Raw genomic sequence first — 25,444 nt, forward strand, 5'->3', positions numbered from 1 at the left:
TCAGCTTTGTTTCTTCTGTACTAATGCTGAAGATAAGTGACTCCTCTGATCCGTCTGTGGTGTTTGATGGAAGAAACTGTTTCTTTGACTGATACACAGTAAAGAGTAATTTAGCATTAGCAATGTAATGACTGATCAATCTGTTGAAGTTATTCAGTTTTTTAAATAGTATTTTGATCGTCTTCGGTCATTGTGAGTTTCGTTCTGAATGTGTTGCTCTCTCATAATTGTTTAAATATTACTCACACACAAACACAGCCACCGCAGGGCTGTAGCTTTCACTGAGATATCAGAGTCTTGTCCTCAGTATTTCTGACTAAATGTTTTTAAGTCCACTGAAGGCAGTTATTTTCAGGCTAATTGCCAAGTAGCTTTTCAACGAACCTCACACAACCAGACTGATCTGCACACTTTGTTTCAGGCTGCACCCATTATCATTCTGGTACAGGGGAAAAACACTCTGTCTTGTTTGTATGACTTTAATCACAATCACATTGTGCACACTAAGCCCAGGGTGCAGCCAGGTTGCCCTTGCAAAATAGTGTTGGGAGGAACTTGCTTTGGTGGATCATTTGCACATGGGGAGGCAAGCCCTCACATTAAAGTAGCTAAATCCCTGCAAGAGAAACATATTCTTGTATATCTTTACAAGCGTTCACCAAAAGAACCACGCAGGCCTGTTTCACTGCACGATCCAAATCTTCATCTAAACTCGCCATTTTCAGTGTGTAGGCTGCTCGCTCTGAGGCTGTTGTTGTTGTGTGAGACAAGATAATGAAACTTAAACTTACAATTGAGAAATAAAAAAGATGCTATATAATGGATTTATGACATTTTTTTCCAAACCAACTTTATAGAGACTTGAATGTTGTATTTTTAGATCTGGCTAATGCGTTTGGGTCAGTGCCGCATAGCCTTATTTGGAGTTCCTTTTCACTACTTTAAACTTTAAAGAGATAGTTGTTAACTTCGTAAAAGCATATTTCCAAGACATCAGACTGTGTGCAAGCAGGGCTGTCAACAGATTTGCTGGGGCCCGGGGACAAGAGACCATCATAGCCCCCCCCCCCCCCTCCCCCCTGGCTTGTCACGACAACATATGCAGTACTTGTAACGCTGCAAGCAATGACAGTGTCAATTTTCAAATTATTTAATTTGAGATGGACAGTTAACAGACAGTAATGTGATGTGACACAATATAAACCAACCATCACCTCCTCTCTCCTTGTCTTGTCATACCGCAGCTCAATAGGCTACAAGCGGCCGGTGACAGACTCGAATCTGGTCACGGTGATCGCGTGAATGTAAACTTTCAGTGTTAGTGGCTGTTGTTCACTTACCGACATCACCGTCCACAGCCAACTCTAGCCCTAATTCTCTGGCTTCTTGTCCCCCTTTTAAAAACGTCATCATTTTTTCTCGTTCACCTCTATGATCTTCCTTTCTTTTTCTTTTTTCTTTTCTTTTCTGCGCACCCGATTTATGTCGACTCGCCATGTTTAGAGTTTATAACAATCACAGATTTAAATACATTTCCCGCTGTGTGCGCCAGAGCGGGATCAAACCATTCACTGCTAAGACGGAGGGTTGGGGTGCAAAAAAAAGGAAAATATATATTTGAAATATTTAATATGTTAAAGTTTTTAAGTATATGTTGAGTAGAAATAATATTCAATTCATCAGGCAATGATTTAATTAAAAAGAAATATGTGAATGTAAAGTAAAATAAATTAAGGGTCATTCAGGGGCCCCTATGGTCCTGAGGCCCGGGACAACATACCCGGTTGCCCCCCCCCCTGTCGATGGGCTTGTGTGCAAATATCGCAGAGCTCACAACAGGCTGAAAGTAAGTGATAGGAAGTTTGCTATAGATGGTGAAGAAATCCCAACAATTAGGGAGACATCAGTCAAGAGTCTAGGACTGTGGTACAATGTGGACCTGAATGATGTTGAACAGGTTGTGCAATTTAGAAAGGATGTTGCAGAAGAGCTGGAGAGAATAGATAAATCAGGGCTCCCAGGAAAACTGAGGTTGTGGTGCTTGCAGTTTGGCTTGTATCCTAGGTTAATGTGGCCAATGTCAGTATATGAAGTCCCATTATCTGTAGCAGAGAGAATGGAAAGGCTAGTTAGCTCTTATATTAGAAAATGGTTGGGTGCTCCCAGGTGCTTAAGCAATGTAGCTTTGTATGGGAAAGGAATGCTTCAGCTGCCAGTATCCAGTCTAACAGAGAAGTTTAAATGCACTAAGGTTAGGACAGAACTTTTATTATCTGGGAGTAAGGACATGTTAGTTAGCAATGTGGGTCCGAATCCTTCTGGGGGGAGGAAATGGAACCCAAGGGCAGCAGTGCAGGAGGCAGAGGCAGCTCTTAGGCATGCAGAAATAGTAGGAAATGTTCAATCATGCCGGGGAGGCTTGGGGCTTGGCCCAGGCAAAGCCCCAAGCATCAGATGAGGCTGCTAGGTCGAGTCAGTGGATATAGATCAGGAGAAAGAAATAATAGTATTTGGGGGGTGAACTGGGGGGGGCAGAGGACATGCATGCCTAACCCGGCAGGAGAAGAGGCTAAAGTCTGAACAAGACACCTCTCCTCTGCTCTGCTTTCCCCGCCCCATCTTCTCGCTCTCCCAATAGGAAGAGATCCAGGAAGAGGAAGTTTAGATAAGGTGGGGGTGTGGCCAGCTAGAGTCTCTCTCTTTTGGACCATGCAGCCTGTTCAGGTGAGTTTGCTTTGTAAGATACAGAGTTGGCTTGTTTTTTGTTCTTTTTGGTTGTTTTCCTGTTTTGTTTGCTTCTTGAAGGAAATGTTAGAAGAGGCTGTTAAATCTAGTCTGCGGATTAGGCCTCCACCTTCAGCATCCTCTAAACTTTCTACCCCCTACCCGAACAAGGGTCTGTATCCAATCCCTACTTTCATCTTTGACTCTACCTCTTTATTTTCTACCCCCTACCCAAACCAGGGTTTTTATTCCCACCCCGGTTTTATTGGTGCAGTTGGTGAGAGGCAGGGGTAGACGATCTTTTATTTTCTCGCTCCCCCGTACAACTTCTGGCACCATGTCTTGATAGCTGTAAGTGCCGGTTATGTTCAGTAAAACAGTCCCCCGCCAAGCCACAAGAGGGCACTTAAGGGTAGGGCAAGGACTAAACCACTACCATAACATATTCCTGCTCCTTCCAGTTTTCCCCTTGTGTTGGAAACACTGCAGAAGTCAAAAAACACTACCCTTGCATTGCTCCCAGTGTTCTGCGGGTAAGAACAAGATCTAGATGACTGGTTTTGACCAGATGACTGACTAAGAAGGTAGATGACTGTGTCTTCCACACCAATGCCTGGTCGATATGCAAACTATTGAGTAAAAAGTAAAAAATAAAAAATAAAGAACTAAGCTATACAGGATAAACATCTGAACTAAACATTCGAGCAGTTAAATATGTGCGCAGTAGTGCAGTTGTGCAAAGTAGCAGTGTGCAATAGTCAGTTTGAGTCCAGCATATGGATGTGTGTGAGATAAAGTGCGTGTGTCCATGTGTGGTGTAGGTGTGTAGTGAGTTCAGAGTTGTTGTGATGGTTAATGTTTTTGTCGCCCTCCCCGAGAGTTGTTGAAGAGCCGTACAGCGTGGGGGAGGAACGATCTCTTCAGTCTGTCAGTAGAGCAGGACAATGACAGCAGTCTGTCACTGAAGCTGCTCCTCTGCCTGGAGATGGTGCTGTGCAGTGGATGATCAGGATTGTCTGCTATGGACAGGAGCTTGTTCAGTGACCATCGCTCTGCCACAGATGTCAGACTGTCCAGCTCTGTGCCAACGACGGAGCCTGCCTTCCTCACTAGTTTGTCGGCGTGCTGCATCCTTCTTCTTCAGGCTGCTTCCCCAGCACACTACTGCGTACAGGAGGGCACTTGCTACCACAGACTGGTAGAAAATCTGCAGCAGCTTTTTGCAGATGTTGAAGGACGCCAGACTTCTGAGGAAGTACAGGCAGCTCTGTCCTTTCCTGCACAGAGCGTCAGTGTTGGCAGTCCAATCCAGTTTCTCATCCAGCTGCACTCCCAGCCAGCTTGGGATAAATAAAGTATATCTATCTATCTATCTATCTAGATATTTGTAGGTGTGAACCACCTCCACGCAGTCCCCTTTGATGATGATTATTTATAGCTCTTTCGTCAATAATTCGCAAAGTTATACACAAAAAACTGCGAAGAATTTCCCATAAGAAATGAATGGGAAATTTCCTCAAATTTCAGCCTTTTTTAATTGTTGTCCAATTGCTTCGCCATACTTTCTGCTAGAGATTTCATTCAAACTTTAAAACTTAGATCATTTTGCCAGGTCGAAATGAACCTCAGCACATTTTTTTGATATCTCTTATGGTTTTCGAGCTATGACCATCTCAAGACCATAAATTTTCCCAAAAAAATGCTCAGAATTTCTCCCCCTAGAGTGGATGACATCATCAGTTAGAGTGAAAGAGCCAGTGAGAAATCGCCTGAAATTTGATTTCTAAAATTGCAGTAAAATCCAAACGGTGAATAGGAGACACATAACTTTTGGATCTTTTTGTAGACAAACCTTTCTTCTGTCGTCAAAGTTCAATTTTAAAGGGTTAGCCACCACCAAATTTAAATAAAGAGGGATCTTGCGGCTGCTGGGGACTTCCGGCGGAGCAGGGTGCAAGATGGCTGCATGATCGCGAGTTCCCGATAGCAAATAAGAGATAACCCCCTAAATCCACTATTTACCTAGTAATTCATGGCAATTTTACTTGGGAATGAATAGGGGAGTAGCAACTAGAAGTCAAACGAAACGTGACACACAGGAAAAGATGACTACGACGGAGAGAGACGCTCAGGATCAAGGCGACAACCCAGCTGACAACATGCGCGCAGTGCTAACGGAGTTACGCGACTTCAGAGGCTCTATACAACCTCAAAGAAGAAATTAAGGAAGACATGAAAAAGGAACTTCAGGAAATCAAGCAGGAAATTTATCAAAAACTTTCTGAAAACACCGCTCGGATTCAGGTTCTTGAAACGAGACTGAATGAAGCAGAAACACGGATAAACGACATTGAGTCGGCTAACACGGTTATGAAGGAGGCGCTAGCTAAGTCCCTGGAAAGACAGAGAGCCATGCAGGAAAAGATGACAGACCTGGAAGGACGGTCCAGGCGGAATAACATGCGCATCTATGGCGTACCCGAGGGAGCGGAAGGTAACTCCGTGTCTGACTTTGTGGAGCAGCTTTTTAAAACAGAACTGACAGTGAACACTAGCTTGCATATTCAGCGCGCCCACAGAGCCCTCGCTCGCAAACCAGAGCGTAATGAGCCACCCAGGTCAATAGTTGTAAACTTTCTCGAGTTTAATGTCAAAGAAACAGTTCTGAAAAAAGCCTGGGGAAAGAAAAAAACGATCGAGGGGCGACGCCTATCGTTTGATCATGATTATGCTACGGAGGTTGTTCAGAAGCGCAAAGCATACACTGGGATAAAGAGGCTCTTGAAAGAAAAGGGAATCCGCTTCCAGACTCCGCTGGATAAGATGCGCATACACTGGGATTCAGGAACACGCACATACGGGAGTGCTCAAGACGCGGCGGGGGAGCTGAGGAAGAGGGGCTACACGGTGGAGATACCGGCCCATAGCACCGCGGATCTGAGTCAGGAGATGGAGCAGCTTGTCGGGGCCTCGGTGTGGCAACGAGCTGGTGAGAGAAGTACCGGAGACACCGCGCGCCGTGCGAAGGAGAGATTGCAAGAGTTTGAGCGGAGATCCTCCGACTAATCTCCATTCCCCATTTAGTCACGGTATGTGAATCTTTTTTGGCCCCATAACGAAACCAGCTATGAGAAACTATTTTATTTTTTTAATTCATACGTTTCCCAATTTATTTAGCGTATATTCAACTACAGGTTTCAGCCTTATTATTTGTATATGGGGCCAAAATATTTACTATTGATGCTGGAGACTTCACTTTGATCAGAAATGCTATCGGAGGACATTGGACTATTAGGATGTGTGAAAGGATTGGTTTCACCTTTACTGAGGGGCCCTCCTGGATGAGGATTTCCCTTCAGCCTACCTGCGGGGACCCAGGGTGGCTGAGAATCACCCTAACTTTGGAGTCAAATGTTCTTTTTTTGCTTTTCTCAGTTAGCGATGTTCATGTCTGTTCGCTTGTTCTACACTGGTCAAGGTCAAACTAATGCATTGTCAACATTATAACATATTGTCTCTAAATGTAAATGGGCTAAATAATCCAGTTAAAAGGAGTAAAATCGTGGCTAAAATTAAAAGGGAGAGGGTAAGTGTGGCATTTTGGCAGGAGACACATCTCTCAAACACTGAACATGAAAAACTTAAAAAGATGGGCTTCAGAAATACTTTTTTTTCATCTTATAAGAACGGAAAAAGAAGGGGAGTGGCTATATTGATCTTGAATTTGGTAAAATTTGAACTGATCTCTCAAATTATTGACAAAGAGGGTAGGTTTGTTGTGGTGAAAGGGAAAATAGACCAAAAAGAGGTGACGTTATTTAACGTCTACGCTCCCCCGGGAAGCAATATATCCTTTTTTAGAAGGATATTTGAACTAATAGCTTCAGAAACTTGTGGGACTCTTATTTGCGCAGGAGATTTTAACATTCTTCTAAACCCTTCTTTAGACACAACCAATAGAATAAGGAAGAGGAGTTTGACTGAAAAACGCATAAACAAAATAATTAAAGATTTGGGACTTATTGACGTGTGGCGGGGTATGAATGGATCAACCCCAGGATATACCTTTTATTCTGCAAGACATGCTGCCCACTCCAGGATTGACTACTTTTTCATGTATAACAGAGATTTGCATAGGTTGAAGTACTGTAGATTAGGTCAGAGGGATCTCTCAGATCATTCAGGGATTTTTCTAACTCTACACCTAGATGGTAACCAGCGGAAAACTTTATGGCGACTTAATACTGGGTTACTGAACGACCGTACCTTTATAAGTTCAATGGAGAAGGAAATAGCAACATACATGCAAGATAATAATAATGAAGAAGTAAACCCCAGTATACTATGGGATGCAGCTAAAGCAGTACTCAGGGGGAAGATTATAGCCAAGACAGCTGCTCTAAAAAAGATGAAAACACAGAAATTAACAAATTTACAGGAAAAACTGAGAGACTTGGAAGAAATACATATAACAAATAAAGAACCACCCATTATACAACAAATCAGGGACATCAAACAGGAAATAGATAAAATATTAGGTGAGGAGGTGGAGAAAAATATAAGGTTCATGAAACAAAGATATTATGAGGCTGGCCCTAGAGCAACAAAACTGTTGGCTTGGAGACTTAGAAAACAACAAGCAGAAAATACTATACACAAGATTAGAGACCCTATCACAAAGAAAATCACACATACTTTAGATGGTATACAAAAAGCATTTGAAAGATATTACAAATCCTTATATTCCCAATCAAAACAGATTGATAAACATACAGTTATTGATTTTCTAAGGCTTTTAGATCTCCCCATGTTAGGCAAAGATACCAACGACAAACTCACCTCACCAATAACAAAGGAGGAAATAAGCGCAGCTATCTCAACTTTAAACACCAACAAATCACCTGGCACAGATGGTTTTCCCCCTGAATGGTATAAGTCAATGAAAGATCACCTGCTTCCATTATTAGAACCCAGTTTTAACTATATTTTTAAAGGAGGCTCTCTCCCTCCCTCCTGGAATGAGGCCTTTATATCAGTGATCCCCAAAGAGGGTAAAGACAAAGTGGACTGTAAAGGATATAGACCCATTAGTGTCTTAAACTCAGACTACAAATTATATGCCACAATTTTAACAAAAAGATTGGAACCGGTAATGCCACTGTTAATAGACGAGGACCAAACAGGATTCATAAAAAATAGACAAACACAAGACATAAGAAGAGCCCTACATATCATCGAACAGATTAGTAAAGACCAAATGAATGCCATTATTCTCAGCTTAGATGCTGAAAAAGCTTTTGATTCGGTTGGATGGGTATTTTTATATCTAGTGATGGAGAAATTCGGCTTCAGCAAGGATTTTATACATTGTATTCAGGCACTTTACTCCTCCCCTACTGCAAGGATTAAGGTTAATGGAAGTTTGTCTGATTCTATAACTTTACAACGTGGCTGCAGACAGGGCTGCCCTCTCAGCCCTTACCTATTTAATTTATTCATCGAACCTCTAGCTCAAGCAATACGCCAGGAGACAGGACTAAAAGGAATTTTTGTGGGAGGAGAAGAGTATAAGATAAGTCTGTATGCGGACGACGTATTGATTACAATAAAAGATCCTAATTCAGGCCTGCCGCTACTAATGAAAATGCTAGAAACATATGGGGAATATTCAGGGTACATCCTGAATGTACATAAAACACAGGTTATGATATTTAATTACACTCCTACTGAAGAACTCAGCGTAAAGTATAATTTTAAGCGGAATTCTTCCTATATTAAATATCTTGGTGTGAATCTACCCAAAGACATATCACAATTATTCAGTTGTAATTATAGTGGTGTCACCAAAAAGATATACGAAGACCTCGATGGGTGGGGCTTGCTGCCTCTTGACTTCGGTAGCAGAATTAGATCAATAAAAATGAATATTCTCCCGAGGTTATTATATCTCTTTTTATCATTACCAGTAGATATTCCTCCGCAACAATTCAGAGAATGGGATAAACATATCTCTCGATTTATATGGAATAAACAGAGACCAAGGGTTAAACTTTCTACACTAAAGCTTCCGGAGGAGAGGGGTGGCAGAGCCCTCCCATCTGTAAGGGATTATTATTTGGCTGCCCAACTGAGATCCCTTGTGTGCTGGTGTAACCCATCATATGTAGCTAAATGGAAAACCATGGAATTTTCTCTAACAGATGCACCGATACAATCTCTGCTAGGGTGCGCAGGAATGGATAAAAAAATTCTATTGACAGAGAGCCAATGGGTGAACTGTTCACTGAAGGTGTGGAGAGAAGTGGTCAAAAAATTTGAACTCCAAAACTACTAAGATGGCCAGCATATGACCCTGAATTTATACCGGCATCACAAGATCATAGATACAGACAATGGACTTATTATGGTGTTACTGCTGTATGTACAATTGTTAAAAAAGGGGAACTTAACAGCTTTAGTAATTTATGTCAAATGTATGGACTGGGCAGCCAAGACTTTTTCAGGTATTTACAGTTTCGCGATTATTTTAGTAAGAAAATTAAAGGTTGTAATCCAGCAGAGTCCCCAGCACTAATTCAGGTATTTATGGATGCATACAACTCTGGGAATGTTAAAGGACTTATAAGTAAGTTATACCATGGCATCATTTCACTGAATAAGGACAATACAGACTATGTGAAACATCGATGGGAAAAGGAGTTGAACATCGTAATAACAGAGGACATGTGGCTTAAAGCCTGGGAAACCCAGTCCTCTTCTACCAACTCCTGGATCTGGAGGGACTTCTGTTGGAAAAGTTTAATTCGTTTTTTTATAACTCCCAAGCAGAAGTCTAAACAAACTGAAATACAACTGGCCTGCTGGAGAGACTGTGGAGAGACCATGGCAGACCAGACTCATGTCTTCTGGTCCTGCCCTCCCATCAAGATTTTCTGGAGGGAAGTGGCTAAAATTATGTCAAAGGTTCTGGGTTTTGACATCGATGTATCATTTTCAGCTCTTTTTCTCGGAAATATTTCCCATGGACAGTTAAATAGAACAGATAATTACCTTTTCAAGGTTCTGCAGGCGGCAAGTAAGAAAGCCATTACGAAATGTTGGCTCCAGAAAAACGCCCCCACCAGTGATATCTTTGTTAATATAGTAAAACAACTACATGTCCTTGAACAAATGACATACTCAATCCGACTTCAAAAAGATCTGGGTGAGAAACGATGGCAGAAATGGACTGTTTATTTGGCCAATAAGTGACTCTGTTGCAAATGTGACAATGATATGTGTCTTAAATGTATGTGATGCACTTAAAGGATAGTTTATCCTTTGGAGGTATTGACTATACCCCCGGACCCTGACTGTTTGTCCAGTTGTTATTTGCTTTATGGAAAAATGAAAATACCAATAAATAAAGAGTTTCAAAAAAAAAAAGAGGGATCTTGCACCAGCTGCCCTGCTCTGCTGCTCCATTTAAACCCATACAATCTCCTGTTTTCTGAGTCGCAGCCTGCCGGATTGTGTCTTTTTAAATCAACCATTTAGTCATTTTTCTAAAGAATATCTGGACATAAAACACACGTACATCTGGCCCAGACTTGTCCGCATCTCACAGTGTAATCGGTGTTTTGATAGCAGCTACCGTTTTGTCACAATCACAAGTTGTTCGAAAGAAACCGACAGCGAAAAAGTAGCTGTTCAGGAACAGGTAAAAAGTGGGAGAGATAGAGAGGTAATTATCAGCAGGTGGGGCAGAAGTTACACACGCACACACAAACACATTCAGACACACATATACCAGACACATCTCCATGTAGGAACTGGTTGGGCTGCTTGTTCAAAATACTTGGGACAATTTGATAAATGTGAAGTTCAAGCAGACACACACACACACAAACAGACGAAGACACACACATACGAAGTCACACACAACAACAAATACATACACACACACACAGTCACACACAAATACAGTTAAATACACACAGACTGTCTCATATACATAGACAGGCACAACGCGGTTAGCTCTATTAGCGCCATTAGCATTAGCACCGTTAGCTCTGTTAGCATTAGCGCCATTAGCTCTGCTAGCTCTATTGAAAATGTTAGCACGTTAGCTTTGTTAGCACCATTAGCTCTGTTAGCTCCGTTAGCGTTAGCTCTGTTAGCACATTAACGCTAGCGCCGTTAGCTCTGTTAGTAAAAGGAGACTTTGGAGGATAATAGAGATGTTCTTTTCCATTAAATTCATTAATGTTTTTTGATTCAGTTAATAAGACCATCAGCCCCCTCGTGCCACTGTCAAAATTTCGGCGGTGCCGGAATTGACTAGTTTTCCTTGTGCTTCTGGTGTCTCGTCTCAATGTCAATAACACGTAAATTAATCAAAAATCACTAATGTTTTCAGACAGCCACGTTTCAGTGAAACAAAACATGTGTTCTGGTGGTCAGAGTCAAATTTGATCAAAGGAGAGTTTGTCCATTGTACTTCATAGTGTGTGTTGGAAATGAGTGTACCTGTGTTGGTGGTGTGTAGATCTGCTAGTGAAATCCAGTCTGCCTTGGCCATACGTGGAACGCATAGCAAACTCCACAGGCCACACATAGAAAATCAAGTAACGCACAAAGAGAATCAATTAACAAGTCGTTCATCCAGAGGAGCACCCTGCTCTATTATAGAATTTATGCATAATGTAACCTTTATATATGTGTTTGGTTCAAGGTGACATTGTACATGATGCTCAAAGTATGGACTGTAAATAATTTGTGAAGCTGTAAAATGCTGTTGAGAGTTATTGTGTGGAATGTATTTCTCAGATATCTGGGAAAATATACAGATGTGCTAATTTGAACAGCAATTAAACAAAAGAATAAAAAGATTTCATCCACTCTGCAATTATTCTGGATGCTGAAGGCTGCTGCAATAAGTACCTTTAGGAACAGCCCATGGACAAAATTAATGAATGGACAGATAAAAAAATATTTCAAACAGCAAAAGCAAGTCTTAATATCACCACTATTATATCAGTGAGGATTGTAATGCAGTGGCAATTCTGATGACAGAGGTTCAGGAAACGACAAAAAACCAACAACACTGAACAACAAAAACACCACCTATGGGTTCAGGCCTCTAGAGTCTGATGAAGTTGTTCAGATGATTGCAGCACTTGATGGACATTTTAATGAGATGCATGGAGGGTGATGCAGGCTGATAAAAAACAATATAGAGAGTGGAACAGTTCACTCTCTGAAGTTTGTTTGTATTGACTGCCCACACATATGAACATCCGTTTCTGATACAAGATACTGTGTGTAGTATGTTAATGTAACCTTCAACCGAGACTTTTCTGTTCACATCTTCAGGCAACTTTGATGGATAGTCAAGTAAATATAACATATATAACTGTTGATGGATATGTGGAAATGCACAAATACAGATTTCTTTATTTTGTGATTTTCTTCTCAGCATATATTCTGATAATCTGCAGTAATTCTACTATTGTTTATCTGATCTGGATTCACCAAAACCTCCATGAGCCGATGTACATTTTCATTGCAGCTCTGTTAATCAACTCAGTTGTTTTTAGCACTGCGATCTACCCAAAGCTGTTTATTGACTTTTTATCTGAGAAGCAGATCATATCTTATTCTGCCTGTCTCTTTCAGTTTCATGTGTTTTACTCTCTCGCTGGTTCAGAGTTCTTACTGTTGGCAGCCATGTCTTATGACAGGTATGTGTCCATCTGTAAACCTCTGCAATATCCAACTATCATGAAGAAAACAACTGTCAGTATTTTCTTGGTTTTAGCTTGGCTTGTACCCGCTGTTGAGTGTGCAGTGCCAGCTGTACTGAATGCTAATAAAAAACTCTGTAGCTTTATTTTAAAAGGAATTTTCTGCAATAACACAGTTTACAAACTTCACTGTGTGATCTCAGAATCACAAGTTATACGTGATATGATAATTCTGCTAAATGTTGTACTTCTTCCAATACTCTTCATCCTCTTCTCATACACCAGGATACTGATAATATCCTATCGAAGTAGTGGAGAAGTCAGGAGAAAAGCTGCACAGACCTGTTTACCACATCTGATCGTTTTAATCAATTTCTCCTGTTTGGTTTTTTTTGATGTCATTGTAATTAGATTAGAATCGTATTTTCCAAAACCTGTTCGTTTAATAATGACTTTGCAAGTGGTTTTGTATAATCCTCTTTTCAATCCAATCATATACGGACTAAAAATGAAAGAAATTTCTAAACACCTGAAGAAGTTGTTCTGTCCAGCCAAAATGAATCAATGTCTCAACACTGATAAGTGATCAGCTTTGTTTCTTCTGTACTAATGCTGAAGATAAGTGACTCCTCTGATCCGTCTGTGGTGTTTGATGGAAGAAACTGTTTCTTTGACTGATACACAGTAAAGAGTAATTTAGCATTAGCAATGTAATGACTGATCAATCTGTTGAAGTTATTCAGTTTTTTAAATAGTATTTTGATCGTCTTCGGTCATTGTGAGTTTCGTTCTGAATGTGTTGCTCTCTCATAATTGTTTAAATATTACTCACACACAAACACAGCCACCGCAGGGCTGTAGCTGAAGGCAGTTATTTCCAGGCTAATTGCCAAGTAGCTTTTCAACTAACCTCACATAACCAGACTGATCTGCACACTTTGTTTCAGGCTGCACCCATTATCATTCTGGTACAGGGGAAAAACACTCTGTCTTGTTTGTATGACTTTAATCACAATCACATTGTGCACACTAAGCCCAGGGTGCAGCCAGGTTGCCCTTGTAAAATAGTGTTGGGAGGAACTTGCTTTGGTGGATCATTTGCACATGAGGAGGCGAGCCCTCACATTAAAGTAGCTAAATCCCTGCAAGAGAAACATATTCTTGTATATCTTTACAAGCGTTCACCAAAAGAACCACGCAGGCCTGTTTCACTGCACGATCCAAATCTTCATCTAAACTCGCCATTTTCAGTGTGTAGGCTGCTCGCTCTGAGGCTGTTGTTGTTGTGTGAGACAAGATGATGAAACTTACAATTGAGAAATAATGCTGGTCTCCCTTTGGGACCATGTGGCCTGTTCAGTTGAGTTTGTGTTGTAAGATACAGAGTTGGCTTGTTTTTTGATCTTTTTGGTTGTTTTCCTGTTTTGTTTGCTTCTTGAATGAAATGTTAGAAGAGGCTGTTAAATCTAGTCTGCGGATTAGGCCTCCACCTTCAGCACCCTCTAAACTTTCTACCCCCTACCTGAACCAGGGTTTGTATTCCCACCCCGCTTTTTTGGTGCAGTTGATGAGAGGCAGGGGTAGATGATGGTAGATGGTAGTTACATGTGGCATCTAGGCCTGTGGTAGCATTGTAGCAGCTAACAATAGCTAAAGCGGTGGTAGTATGATAGTATCTTAGCAGTTAGTATTGGCATCTAGCAGTTAACATTGACAGTATCGGTGAATCTAGCTGTAGTGTCTTCTTGTGTTCTTCTTAGCAGGTAGCGGTTAGCATTTAGCATTAGCTAAATGGTAGCATTGGAACTGTAGTGTCTTCTTCTGTTCTTCTTAGCGGTTAGCATTTAGCATTAGCTAAATGGTAGCATCGGTACTAGCCACTACCTGGAGCATCTCTGGGTCAGTTGAACGTGGCAGTGCTGTTTGGATTGTGTAGGAGCAGTGTGAACTGGCACTGGGGGGGTGACTCTGGGACGCCGGAGTTCACCGCCTAGCCTCCTGGAGATGTCGTGGGACTAAGTAGGCGAAACACTGTTGAAGGGAGGTATCCACCTGATGACCCCCAGAGACGTGTTAGGAATCACTGCTCTTTGGCATTTAGAGGCAGATTAGGGCTCCAAGGTTCTTCACTGAGAATGAATCCTGTTTTTGAGCACAAGCATCTTGTGTTTAAATTAACTCACGGAACAGCGTCTCCAAATGAACAACCACCTGGAGAACTCCCCACCACCTGTCGCCGCAGAGCCTCCAGTCCGGATTTGAAATCACACCAGCACCACGTCCGCCAGGTATTGACCCACTTGTCAGAACATCACCTCTCTGCCAAAGCTGAGAAATGTGAATTCCACACCAAGAGAATTTCTGGGGTATGTGATCACAGAGAAACAGATCCATATTGATCCTGAGGTGGGTGTGGTAACTAATTGGCCTGTTCCCACGAACTGCAAGAAACTGCAACAATTCCTGGGTTTTGCTAATTTCTATCGCAAATTTATCAGAAATTTCAGTAACGTTGCTGCTCCCCTCCATAATCTCTGATCACAGAGACCTTCTGATCACAAGCCACTGCTCCCACCTCTAGGCTACGGCTGCCCCCAAAGTACGGTACAGCTTCCTGGCCTCTCTGATGCCGCGTGACAGGTTGGCTCTCACTGTCCTCAGGCCCTCCTTGTCTCCTTCTCTAAAGGCAATGTTACGAGCCTTCAGCAGCCTGTGGACTTCTCCTGTCAGCTTTTGATTGGACTGAACAGTGATGGTCTTTGTTACTGTTACATCATAGCATCGATGCATTTGGTGATGTAAGCAGTGACAGCGTCTGTGTACTCCTGGAGGTTGATGATGTTGTTGCAGGTGGCACCCTGTTCAAACACGTCCCGGTTTGTGGTGTTAAAACAGTCTTGAAGTTCCTCCAAGGACCCTTCAGGCCACACTCACACCTCTTTCAGAACTGGTTTGGTGACTTTAACCAGTGGTCTGTATGCTGGCATTAGTATAACAGTGATGTGGTCAGAGGCGCCGAGGTGTGGAAGGGGAAGGGCCTTGTAAGCTCCTCTCTGGGTGGTGTAAACCTGGTCCAGTGTGTTATGTCCACGTGTTGGAAAGTCTATGTGTTTGTGTAGCTTCGGAAACACCTTTTTTGGGTCTGCATGGTTGAAATCCCCAGCCAGGATGACGAAGGCATCTGGGTGGGCAGTCTGCTGCTCACTGACGTGTTGGTGCAGTTCATTCAATGCCTCGCTCCTGTTGTTTTCATTGGAGCTCGGAGGGATGTAAACAGCAACAAGCAGTATGGTTGTAAACTCCCTTGGGAGGTAAAAGGGTCGGCATTTTATGACCATAAACTCCACCAGTAGTGAGCAGTGCTTGCAGATCACAACAGCGTCACGACACCAGTCATTGTTGATGTAAACACAGAGTCCCCCGCCGAGTGTCTTACCTCCCTCAGCGAGAGCTCTGTCTGCTCGATAGCAGGTTAGCCGCTCGAGCTGAATGGCGTGGTCCGTTACACTGTTGTTGAGTCAAGTTTCGTGAATACAAAACACAGCACTCTCCCGCAGACTTCTGGGTTGTCTGTAGAAGGTGTAGGTAGTTCAGTTTATTATCCAAAGAGCGTACGTTGGCCAGCATGATGGTGGGGATAGCCGGCTTGTGTGGGCTAGCTCCTAGCCTGGCTCGGATGCCTCCGTGGTGTATTTTACGCACATGATTACACCTGCTGTGGCTGTATTGGCTCAGTGTATTGTCTGTTGTGTAGCTGTATAGGGAAATTAAGGAATGTGAATACAAGACATACATACGTTCATATATTGATTGTATTTTATTTTCTCTTTGATATCAGTTCTCACGGGCTGGTTCCAAGAATAAAGCCCTGTGTTTTAACCATGATCTTGTGCCTCATCGCGTCTGTTACTGGAGGGAGCTACACAAAGTACTGAAATCACAGGACTACCTGTCACTGTTTCACATTTTTATCGCACAGTCTCAGGATCTATTGTTCCTGGTAGTGCACCTGCACCTGCCGGGAGGCACACATGCTGACAGGTCAACCGAACTCTGCATGAAATCAAGAGGCAGTGGTTTGTGTTGTTATGTTGTGTCAATCAAAGATGCTGCACGAACAGTTTTGTCATACACATCTCCTGCTCCCCCCACCTGGAATTCATTGCTGTCAAATGCAGACTGTTCTACCATCCTAGAGAATTCACTTCAGTTGGTCGGTGCTGTAGTGGACATGGCTCAGTCCCAAGGACTACTGAGGTGGTCGTGGTGGGTACATTGAGTTTGCTCATTGACCCAAGGATCCCCATTTAACCCATTCACAACAAAACTATCACACTGACTTTAAACAGGATGGAGGAATCATCAGCCTACACACTGAAAATGGCGAGTTTAGATGAAGATTTGGGTGCAACCTAAAACAAAGTGTGCAGATCAGTCTGGTTGTGTGAGGTTCGTTGAAAAGCTACTTGGCAATTAGCCTGAAAATAACTGCCTTCAGTGGACTTAAAAACATTTAGTCAGAAATACTGAGGACAAGACTCTGATATCTCAGTGAAAGCTACAGCCCTGCGGTGGCTGTGTTTGTGTGTGAGTAATATTTAAACAATTATGAGAAAGCAACACATTCAGAACGAAACTCACAATGACCGAAGACGATCAAAATACTATTTAAAAAACTGAATAACTTCAGATTGATCAGTCATTACACTGTTGATGCTGATGTTACTCTTTACTGTGTATCAGTCAAAGAAACAGTTTCTTCCATCAAACACCACAGACGGATCAGAGGAGTCACTTATCTTCAGCATTAGTACAGAAGAAACAAAGCTGATCACTTATCAGTGTTGAGACATTGATTCATTTTGGCTGGACAGAACAACTTCTTCAGGTGTTTAGAAATTTCTTTCATTTTTAGTCCGTATATGATTGGATTGAAAAGAGGATTATACAAAACCACTTGCAAAGTCATTATTAAACGAACAGGTTTTGGAAAATATGATTCTAATCTAATTACAATGACATCAAATAAACCCAAACAGGAGAAATTGATTAAAACGATCAGATGTGGTAAACAGGTCTGTGCAGCTTTTCTCCTGACTTCTCCACTACTTCGATAGGATATTATCAGTATCCTGGTGTATGAGAAAAGGATGAAGAGCATCGGAAGAAGTACAATATTTAGCAGAATTATCATATCACGTATAACTTGTGATTCTGAGATCACACAGTGAAGTTTGTAAACTGTGTTATTGCAGAAAATTCCTTTTAAAATAAAGCTACAGAGTTTTTTATTAGCATTCAGTACAGCTGGCACTGCACACTCAACAGCGGGTACAAGCCAAGCTAAAACCAAGAAAGTACTAACAGTTGTTTTCTTCATGATAGTTGGATATTGCAGAGGTTTACAGATGGACACATACCTGTCATAAGACATGGCTGCCAACAGTAAGAACTCTGAACCAGCGAGAGAGTAAAACACATGATACTGAAAGAGACAGGCAGAATAAGATATGATCTGCTTCTCAGATAAAAAGTCAATAAACAGCTTTGGGTAGATCGCAGTGCTAAAAACAACTGAGTTGATTAACAGAGCTGCAATGAAAATGTACATCGGCTCATGGAGGTTTTGGTGAATCCAGATCAGATAGACAATAGTAGAATTACTGCAGATTATCAGAATATATGCTGAGAACAAAATCACAAAATAAAGAAATCTGTATTTGTGCATTTCCACATATCCATCAACAGTTATATATGTTATATTTACTTGACTATCCATCAAAGTTGCCTGAAGAAGAAGAACAGAAAAGTTGAAGTTGAAGGTTACATTTAGTTAGTTAGTTTATTTCAGTCATAAATACACTTCAAAGCATCAAAAGAAAAAAGAACCAAAAAAAAAAAACAATTTTGACTGAAAAAGGCTCAGGCAGAAGCAAAGCTTATTAATGCCCTCCTACTATGCATCTTAAGATACACAATCCATGGTGTCAAGTGGAAAGAATAAACGAACAAAAAATATATACATATACATATATATATATACATACATACTCATGCAACATACTACACACAGTATCTTGTACCTGATTGTTTTGTTCCCTGGTACCTGACCTGGATATTCATACGTGTGGGCAGTCAATACAAACAAACTTAAGAGAGTGAACTGTTCCAGTCTGTATATTGTTTTTATCAGCCTGCATCACCCTGCATGCATCTCATTAAAATGTCCATCCAGTGCTGCAATCATCTGAACAACTTCATCAGACTCTAGAGGCCTGAACCGATCGATGTTGTTTTCTGGGTATCACAATTCTCATTGATATAATAGTGAATGAAAGCAAACAAAATTCATTGCATTCAGTGTGTCTCAATATTGTAAATCCTGCAGTGTTTACATCCATGTTTAGCAACTTGCAGTGTTCGTTTTCGCTGTCTTTGCTGCAGCACTGCTACATATCTGGGCATGTTCATGAGTGGGACACTGTGAAAAGACTGGCAGGGTTGAATTAGGGATGGCTCACAGAGCTCAGCAATGACTTCTTGAGAAGATTCATATGTGCTTCACTCACACTCAGTTTGAGCCACAGATGCTGCTGCAGGCATAAAATATCCCAGAAAGCAACTAAATCTGGACATTTTTTTCCCCACATCTCCCCGTTTCCCACACACAGTGTGGAATGACACTAAGGACTCCATAGACTCCACTGACTGGCCTCCCGAGCTCAACCACAACAAATCCAAATGAAGGCCACATCTCAGGAATGACATGGGTCCAATCTGGACCAGATAGTCTCTTGAATTTCACTGACTTCCCTTTCAATTGTGAAGGCACATTATTTATGGTCTCTACTTGCTCTTCTACAGAACTCACATTTACCCTGCTCGCTTCCTGCTTCACTTCCATTCCTGTTGTATTTTTCTGTCAAATGCTTGGCAAAGTGGTTCTTCGATACTTATAAAAGACAACAATTTAATCTGATGAAAGAAACAGGAAAAAGGTTGCCACCATATTTTTATAACATTATTATTTCTTGGTACTGTGCAAGCCTGGCCTCCAAACAGCGCAAGCCAAACCTGGGATTAGCACCAACGCAACATTGCAAAGTCTGTGAGCTGCACAGAGCGTGAGCAACTGACTCAGAGAACTGCACAGCTTGAAAAGAAGGACTACTTGTGGACTACTTAATATCAGATCTCTGTCCTCTAAAGCTGTATTCGTAAATGAGTTAATATCAGATCATAGTATTGATTTATTTGTCATGATGAGTATGTTCTCCTTGTCATACTAATACTCATGTTCCTCAAGGCAGCAGCAGAGGAGGTGGAGTTGCAACCATTTTTGACTCTAGCTTATTGATCAACCCTAGACCTAAACTCAATTATAACTCATTTGAAAGCCTTGTTCTTAATTTTTCAAACCGAACCTGCAAAACATCACAGATTTTTCACTCTATATATGCCTCCTCTAGGCAACATAATCAGGAAACATTCCATACATTTTCACTGTTATGCAGATGATACTCAGCTTTATTTATCAATGAAGCCAGAGGAGACCAATCAATTGACTAAACTCCAAGTGTGTCGTAAGGAAATAAAGACCTGGATGAGCTGCACTTTAAGTTATTGAATTCAGACAAAACTGAAGTTACTGTATTTGGGCCTAAACACCTTAGAAACTCACTATCTGATGAGATAGTAACTATGGATGGCATAGCGCTGGCCCCCAGTACCACTGTAAGAAATCTGGGAGTTACCCTTCGGGCCTGCGAGACAAGAAAGCACAAAGACTTGGAAGAAGCCAAGTCAGTAACATGCCTTGATAGGACACAAACGCATACAGATGCAGAGGGGGCTGTTCCAAGGCAAGCCTGAGCCAGCCCTAAATGTAGGCTTTATCAAAGAGGAAAGTTTTAAGCCTGCTCTTAAATGTAGAGATGGTGTCTGCCTCCCGGACAAGAGCTGGAAGATGGTTCCACAGGAGAGGAGCTTGATAACTAAAGGCTCTGGCTCCCATTCTGGTTTTAGAGACTTTAGGAACTACCAGTAAGCCTGCATTCTGGGATCGCAATGTTCTACTGGGGTAATAGGGAAGTCATCGCTAACTTTGTCGACTGGTGTGGACTGAACCACCTGCACATCAACACCGGCAAGACCAAGGAGATGGTGATTGACTTCCGCAGGAAAGCACCACAGATTACACCGGTGAGCATCCAGGGTTTGGACATTGAGATCGTGGAGGAGTACAAAAACCTGGGTGTACACCTAAACAATAAACTGGACTGGTCCACTAACACTGATGTCCTGTACAGGAAGGGCCAAAGTCGTCTCCATCTGCTGAGAAGACTGAGGACCTTTGAAGTATGTAGGACATTACTGAGGACTTTCTATGACTCTGTGGTTGCATCTGCAGTCTTTTACTCAGTGGTCTGCTGGGGCTGTGGAAGCTCCGAGAGGGACAGAAAGAGACTCAACAAACTGGTCAGGAGAGCTGGTTCTGTCCTGGACTGTCCTCTGGACACCACTGAGGATGTGGGTGAGAGGAGGATGTTAGCCAAGCTGACATCGCTCATGGACAACCCCTCCCACACCCTGCATGACACAGTGGGGGCCCTCAGCAGCTCCTTCAGTAACAGACTGCTGCATCCACTCTGTAAGAAGGAACGAAGTGCAATTGTTTGATAACATCAACCAGGTGTTTATTATTATTTTGAAAGTCTAACCAAACATTGCATATCTATATTCTTATTGGTATATTTTAATACTTGTTATTGATAGCTTGGCCACAGAGCAGTGCATGCTGAAAAATGAAGCTAATAGGGTTCCCATTGCCTTAAAAAGGGACACTAAGGGGTCCTGACCAAGTGCCAATAAATGATGACTTGTGAGAATGTGTTGCAAAAACAGCCTTTTTTCAGATGGGGGGCAGCCGTGGCCTAGAGGTTCCCGGGCGCCTGATGCGGCAGCCCACTGCTCCTGTGTGTCTCACTGCATGTTGCATGTGCATGTGTGTGTTTTAGTGAATCAGTGATGGGTGAAATGGAGAGAATAATTTCCCAGTTTGGGATCAATAAAGTGAATAAAATTAAAAATTAAAATGAACCAGTGGGTCCCATGGACAGGGCTACACTTATACTCATAGAATCTGGAGTTATGATGCATAACCAACGTTCTGTTTAGGCCATTGCTACCCACAAGCACATCAGCCCAGTACAATGCCAAAACCGTGTAACACACCCACCTGTACCCCGTGTCTGTGTCAGGATTTGAACAATATTTACACTTTCAAAATCCATCTTCCTGAGAAACATTTCAGGTGACAGATGTTGACTATTGGTTTCACACAGGAACTATTGCCTCTGTCACATTGACACACTATCCTCTAGTGGATTACACACTTTGGCGTGAGACTGAGCAAAGCACAAACCCACCTCACAAGAAGTTAGTAACCAGTCTATACCTCGCCAATGCATCACTGCATAATAGCGCATCATCATATGCACACAGATGGCAGAGACAGTACAACACCTGATATTCATCATGCAGGAAATTAAACAGGAAAACAACATAAAACCTATTATTGTAAAACAGAGATGATGTTTACGTACGGTAACAGTCCAGCAGACAGCAGGACAGTAACCAGCTCTTCATGCACCCAGAGGCATGAGGCACACAGTTAAAGCTCCCAAATAACAGTCAGTCTGATACAGAGTGAGCTACAGAACGAGAGGCATCCTGCACGTAGAAACAAATCAAAGAGCAGGGGGGGTTAATTATTATTTAATATCCAGGAATTTAGACTGTAGACACCGCTGACTATACACAGTCCAGTCATGTACTCGTCTTCCACCCAGTCTTTTAAGTTTATGGTTGGTTACTGATTTGTCATTCTCTTTTGTTTTGATCATCACCATCATTACTGCAACCTTTCCCGCCTCCTTTCTTTCTCTTTTCTCTCACTTCCACAAACATGCAATCAATACAATCAAGCACACTTAACACTTATGATTATTTTCATTATTATTACTGACATTGATTTAATAATCTGTGCTAAGAGGAAATTTAAATTAATTATAATAAAAATTAAAGAAATATTATCATTATGACATTTATTATGATTTCACAGCAACGACAGTGTGGCTTATTTTATTTTATTTTTTTATTTTTGAGCCAATTCCTCATAGTCAATAGATTGATGATGCTGATCCTCACATTAAATACCTGCGAAGGACGACAGAAATCACATCTCTGGATGATTATGACACAAAACAATGAATGAACAGTTATCATTGTTTTTACATTAGACCATTTTACAAAACAACGTCTTGAGGAGTTTGTGAATTTCTTTCATTTTCACTCCATATATGATTGGATTAAAGAGAGGATGATACATTATTATTTGAAGCATCATTATGAAACGTACAGTTTGTGGAAAATCAGTTTCCAGTCGCAGTAGAAGTACATCATATACACTCATACAGGAAAAGTTCATTAAAACCATCAAGTGAGGCAAACAGGTCTGTGCAGCTTTTCTCCTCACTTCTCTGCAACTTTTGTAGGATATTACAAATATCCTGGTGTATGTGAAGAGGATGAAGAGAACAGGGAGAAGTACAAGATTTACTAAAGCGATCAAGCCGTATATGTTCATTACTCTTGATCTCACACAGTGAAGGTTGTAAACTGTGCTGTTGCAGATTATTCCTTTGAAAGTGAAGCTGCAGAGTTTTTTATTAGCATTCAGTACAGCTGGCACTGCACACTGACCAGCGGGCACAAGCCAAGCTGAAACCAAGAAAGTACTGACAGTTGTTTTCTTCATGATAGTTGGATATTGCAGAGGTTTACAGATGGACACATACCTGTCATAAGACATGGCTGCCAACAGTAAGAACTCCGAACCAGCGAGAGAGTAATATATAAACCACTGAAAGAGACAGGCAGAATAAGATATGATCTGCTTCTCAGATAAAAAGTCAATAAACAGCTTCGGGTAGATCGCAGTGCTGTAAAGAACAGAGTTCATTAACAGAGCTGCAATGAAAATGTACATCGGCTCATGGAGGTTTTGGTGAATCCAGATCAGATAGACAATAGTAGAATTACTGCAGATTATCAGAATATATGCTGAGAAGAAAATCACAAAATAAAGAAATCTGTATTTGTGCATTTCCACATATCCATCAACAGTTATATATGTTATATTTACTTGACTATCCATCAAAGTTGCCTGAAGAAGAAGAACAGAAAAGTCTCAGTTGAAGGTTACATTAACATACTACACACAGTATCTTGTATCAGATTGTTTTGTTCCCCGGTACCTGACCTTGATGTGCACCTGTGTGCTCGTTGAAATATTCCAGTCCATACAAACAAACTTCAGAGAGTGAACTGTTGCAGTCTGTATATTGCTTTTATCAGCCTGCATCACCCTCCATGCATCTCATTAAAATGAGATCATCTGAACAACTTCATCAGACTCTAGAGGCCTGAACCCATAGGTGGTGTTTACTACAATCTTCATGCTATAAAAATAGACTCAACACGTTATATTATCTTCTGTCCCTTACATCCAGCTATTGTTTACCAAGAAATAGTTAAAGCTGCTCTGCTGAGTTCTCTTCTTTTAAACAAACAAAATTCACATTTGCATTCCAGATGTCTCACCAATTGCATTGAGCTTTTAAACATTTTCAGTCCTGCAGTGTTTACATCCATGTTGACTAGCTTACAGTCTTTGTCTTCCATGTATGCAGGACTACGACATATGTAAAAAAAAAAAGTGCTTTTTTACCACACAAACACATCTCAGAGTTGATACTCTGGTGATAGTCTGCTGTTTAATATATTCTGTGTATAGTTCTCAGTTGAGACAGTTGATATATTTTATATGTACGTGGACTCTGCCAGGCACATTGTTAGGAAACCAGGCAGACTCAGCTGCTCCTGTGGAATAATCAAATGACACCTGAGTTTGAATCAGACGTCAGTGCTACCAGAGTGCCCACCCATGTGCTCAGATAAGATAAGCTAGGCTAAACTAAGGCTAGCTGGAAAACCACTCCGTTAGCCTGCTAGATACAAGACACTCTGTCAAAGAAAAAGATGTCACTGTGAGACATGTGGTCCTGAAGGCATGGTCACTCAAGACGTGCTGCTGCATTGAGCCCAGCACAATGCTCTTCCCCAGACTGCCACGCCCCCACTGGATACTCTTTAATGCACATCGCTGGTGGCTGCCGCATACTGACTGACATCATGTGGTTATACAACATACGAGCACCACGCATGCATGGCATAATAATCCATGGCCTATCGGGGGACTCACCTCTTCCACCTGGATCCTCTGTAGGAGAGGTTGCATGAGTGTGAAGGAAGGGATACAGGAGGCCCTGTGGCCACTGATGTGGCATCGCAACCATGTCCAAAGGAGCATCATTTCTCCCTCTGGAGAAAAAGAGACCACAGCGAGCTGTCACCATGAATTCAAAGAGATTGATTCCAGTTATAACAAAGTGGTCCCAAATCTTGCTCATCACCTCTGCATGAGGCCTCCATTCTTCAGGGAGGGATCCCCCATTGAAGAGCTGATCTACTGGATGGGTCACCCAACCTGAATTGTCCTGAGGGACTTGATCCAGGGATGCAACCACATCCATAGTTTTTCAGACAATCTGGCAAATTAAGTCCAAGCCCCCTTACCTTTTTATGGAAGCTGCTTGCTACTGTTCTCACAAGCACATGGTGGGTCTTTGGCAGGAAGTGCAGAAGAGCTAAAATACCAGCCTGCACCACGTGACAATGCACCACTGGCCCCAGTGCAGTGCCTCATGTTTGGTTGGCTGGATCCTTTCCCCAATGCAGAGCCACATCCAACCTGCGTGTTACCACGACTGCTTGCAGATTCTTCTTTCAGTAAAGTCAGAAATTCAGGTGGCATCATTTCACTAGACACATGTTGAGAAAAGCCAGGGGCACTACGGCCACTGCGGCTGCCA

The 25,444-nt window shown here is 41.8% G+C and overlaps 3 protein-coding genes across 3 annotated transcripts; 1 reads left to right on the forward strand and 2 right to left on the reverse strand.

Moving 5' to 3' along the window:
- The first annotated feature begins 12,087 nt into the window (after nt 1-12,087).
- LOC121615719 (olfactory receptor 11A1-like) lies at nt 12,088-13,035 on the forward strand. Its single transcript, XM_041950085.1, has one exon. It carries the CDS (start codon nt 12,088-12,090, stop codon nt 13,033-13,035), a length of 948 nt encoding a protein of 315 aa, XP_041806019.1.
- Nucleotides 13,036-17,280: 4,245 nt separating this feature from the next.
- LOC121615720 (olfactory receptor 11A1-like) lies at nt 17,281-18,228 on the reverse strand. The gene has a single exon (XM_041950087.1). It carries the CDS (start codon nt 18,226-18,228, stop codon nt 17,281-17,283), a length of 948 nt encoding a protein of 315 aa, XP_041806021.1.
- Nucleotides 18,229-22,746: 4,518 nt separating this feature from the next.
- On the reverse strand, nt 22,747-23,667 carry LOC121616423 (olfactory receptor 11A1-like). Its single transcript, XM_041951183.1, has one exon. The coding sequence runs from the start codon at nt 23,665-23,667 to the stop codon at nt 22,747-22,749; it is 921 nt and encodes a 306-aa protein (XP_041807117.1).
- Between the last annotated feature and the right edge of the window lie 1,777 nt (nt 23,668-25,444).

This window comes from Chelmon rostratus, chromosome 13 (assembly GCF_017976325.1).
Source record: "Chelmon rostratus isolate fCheRos1 chromosome 13, fCheRos1.pri, whole genome shotgun sequence".
Lineage (NCBI taxonomy): Eukaryota > Metazoa > Chordata > Actinopteri > Chaetodontiformes > Chaetodontidae > Chelmon > Chelmon rostratus.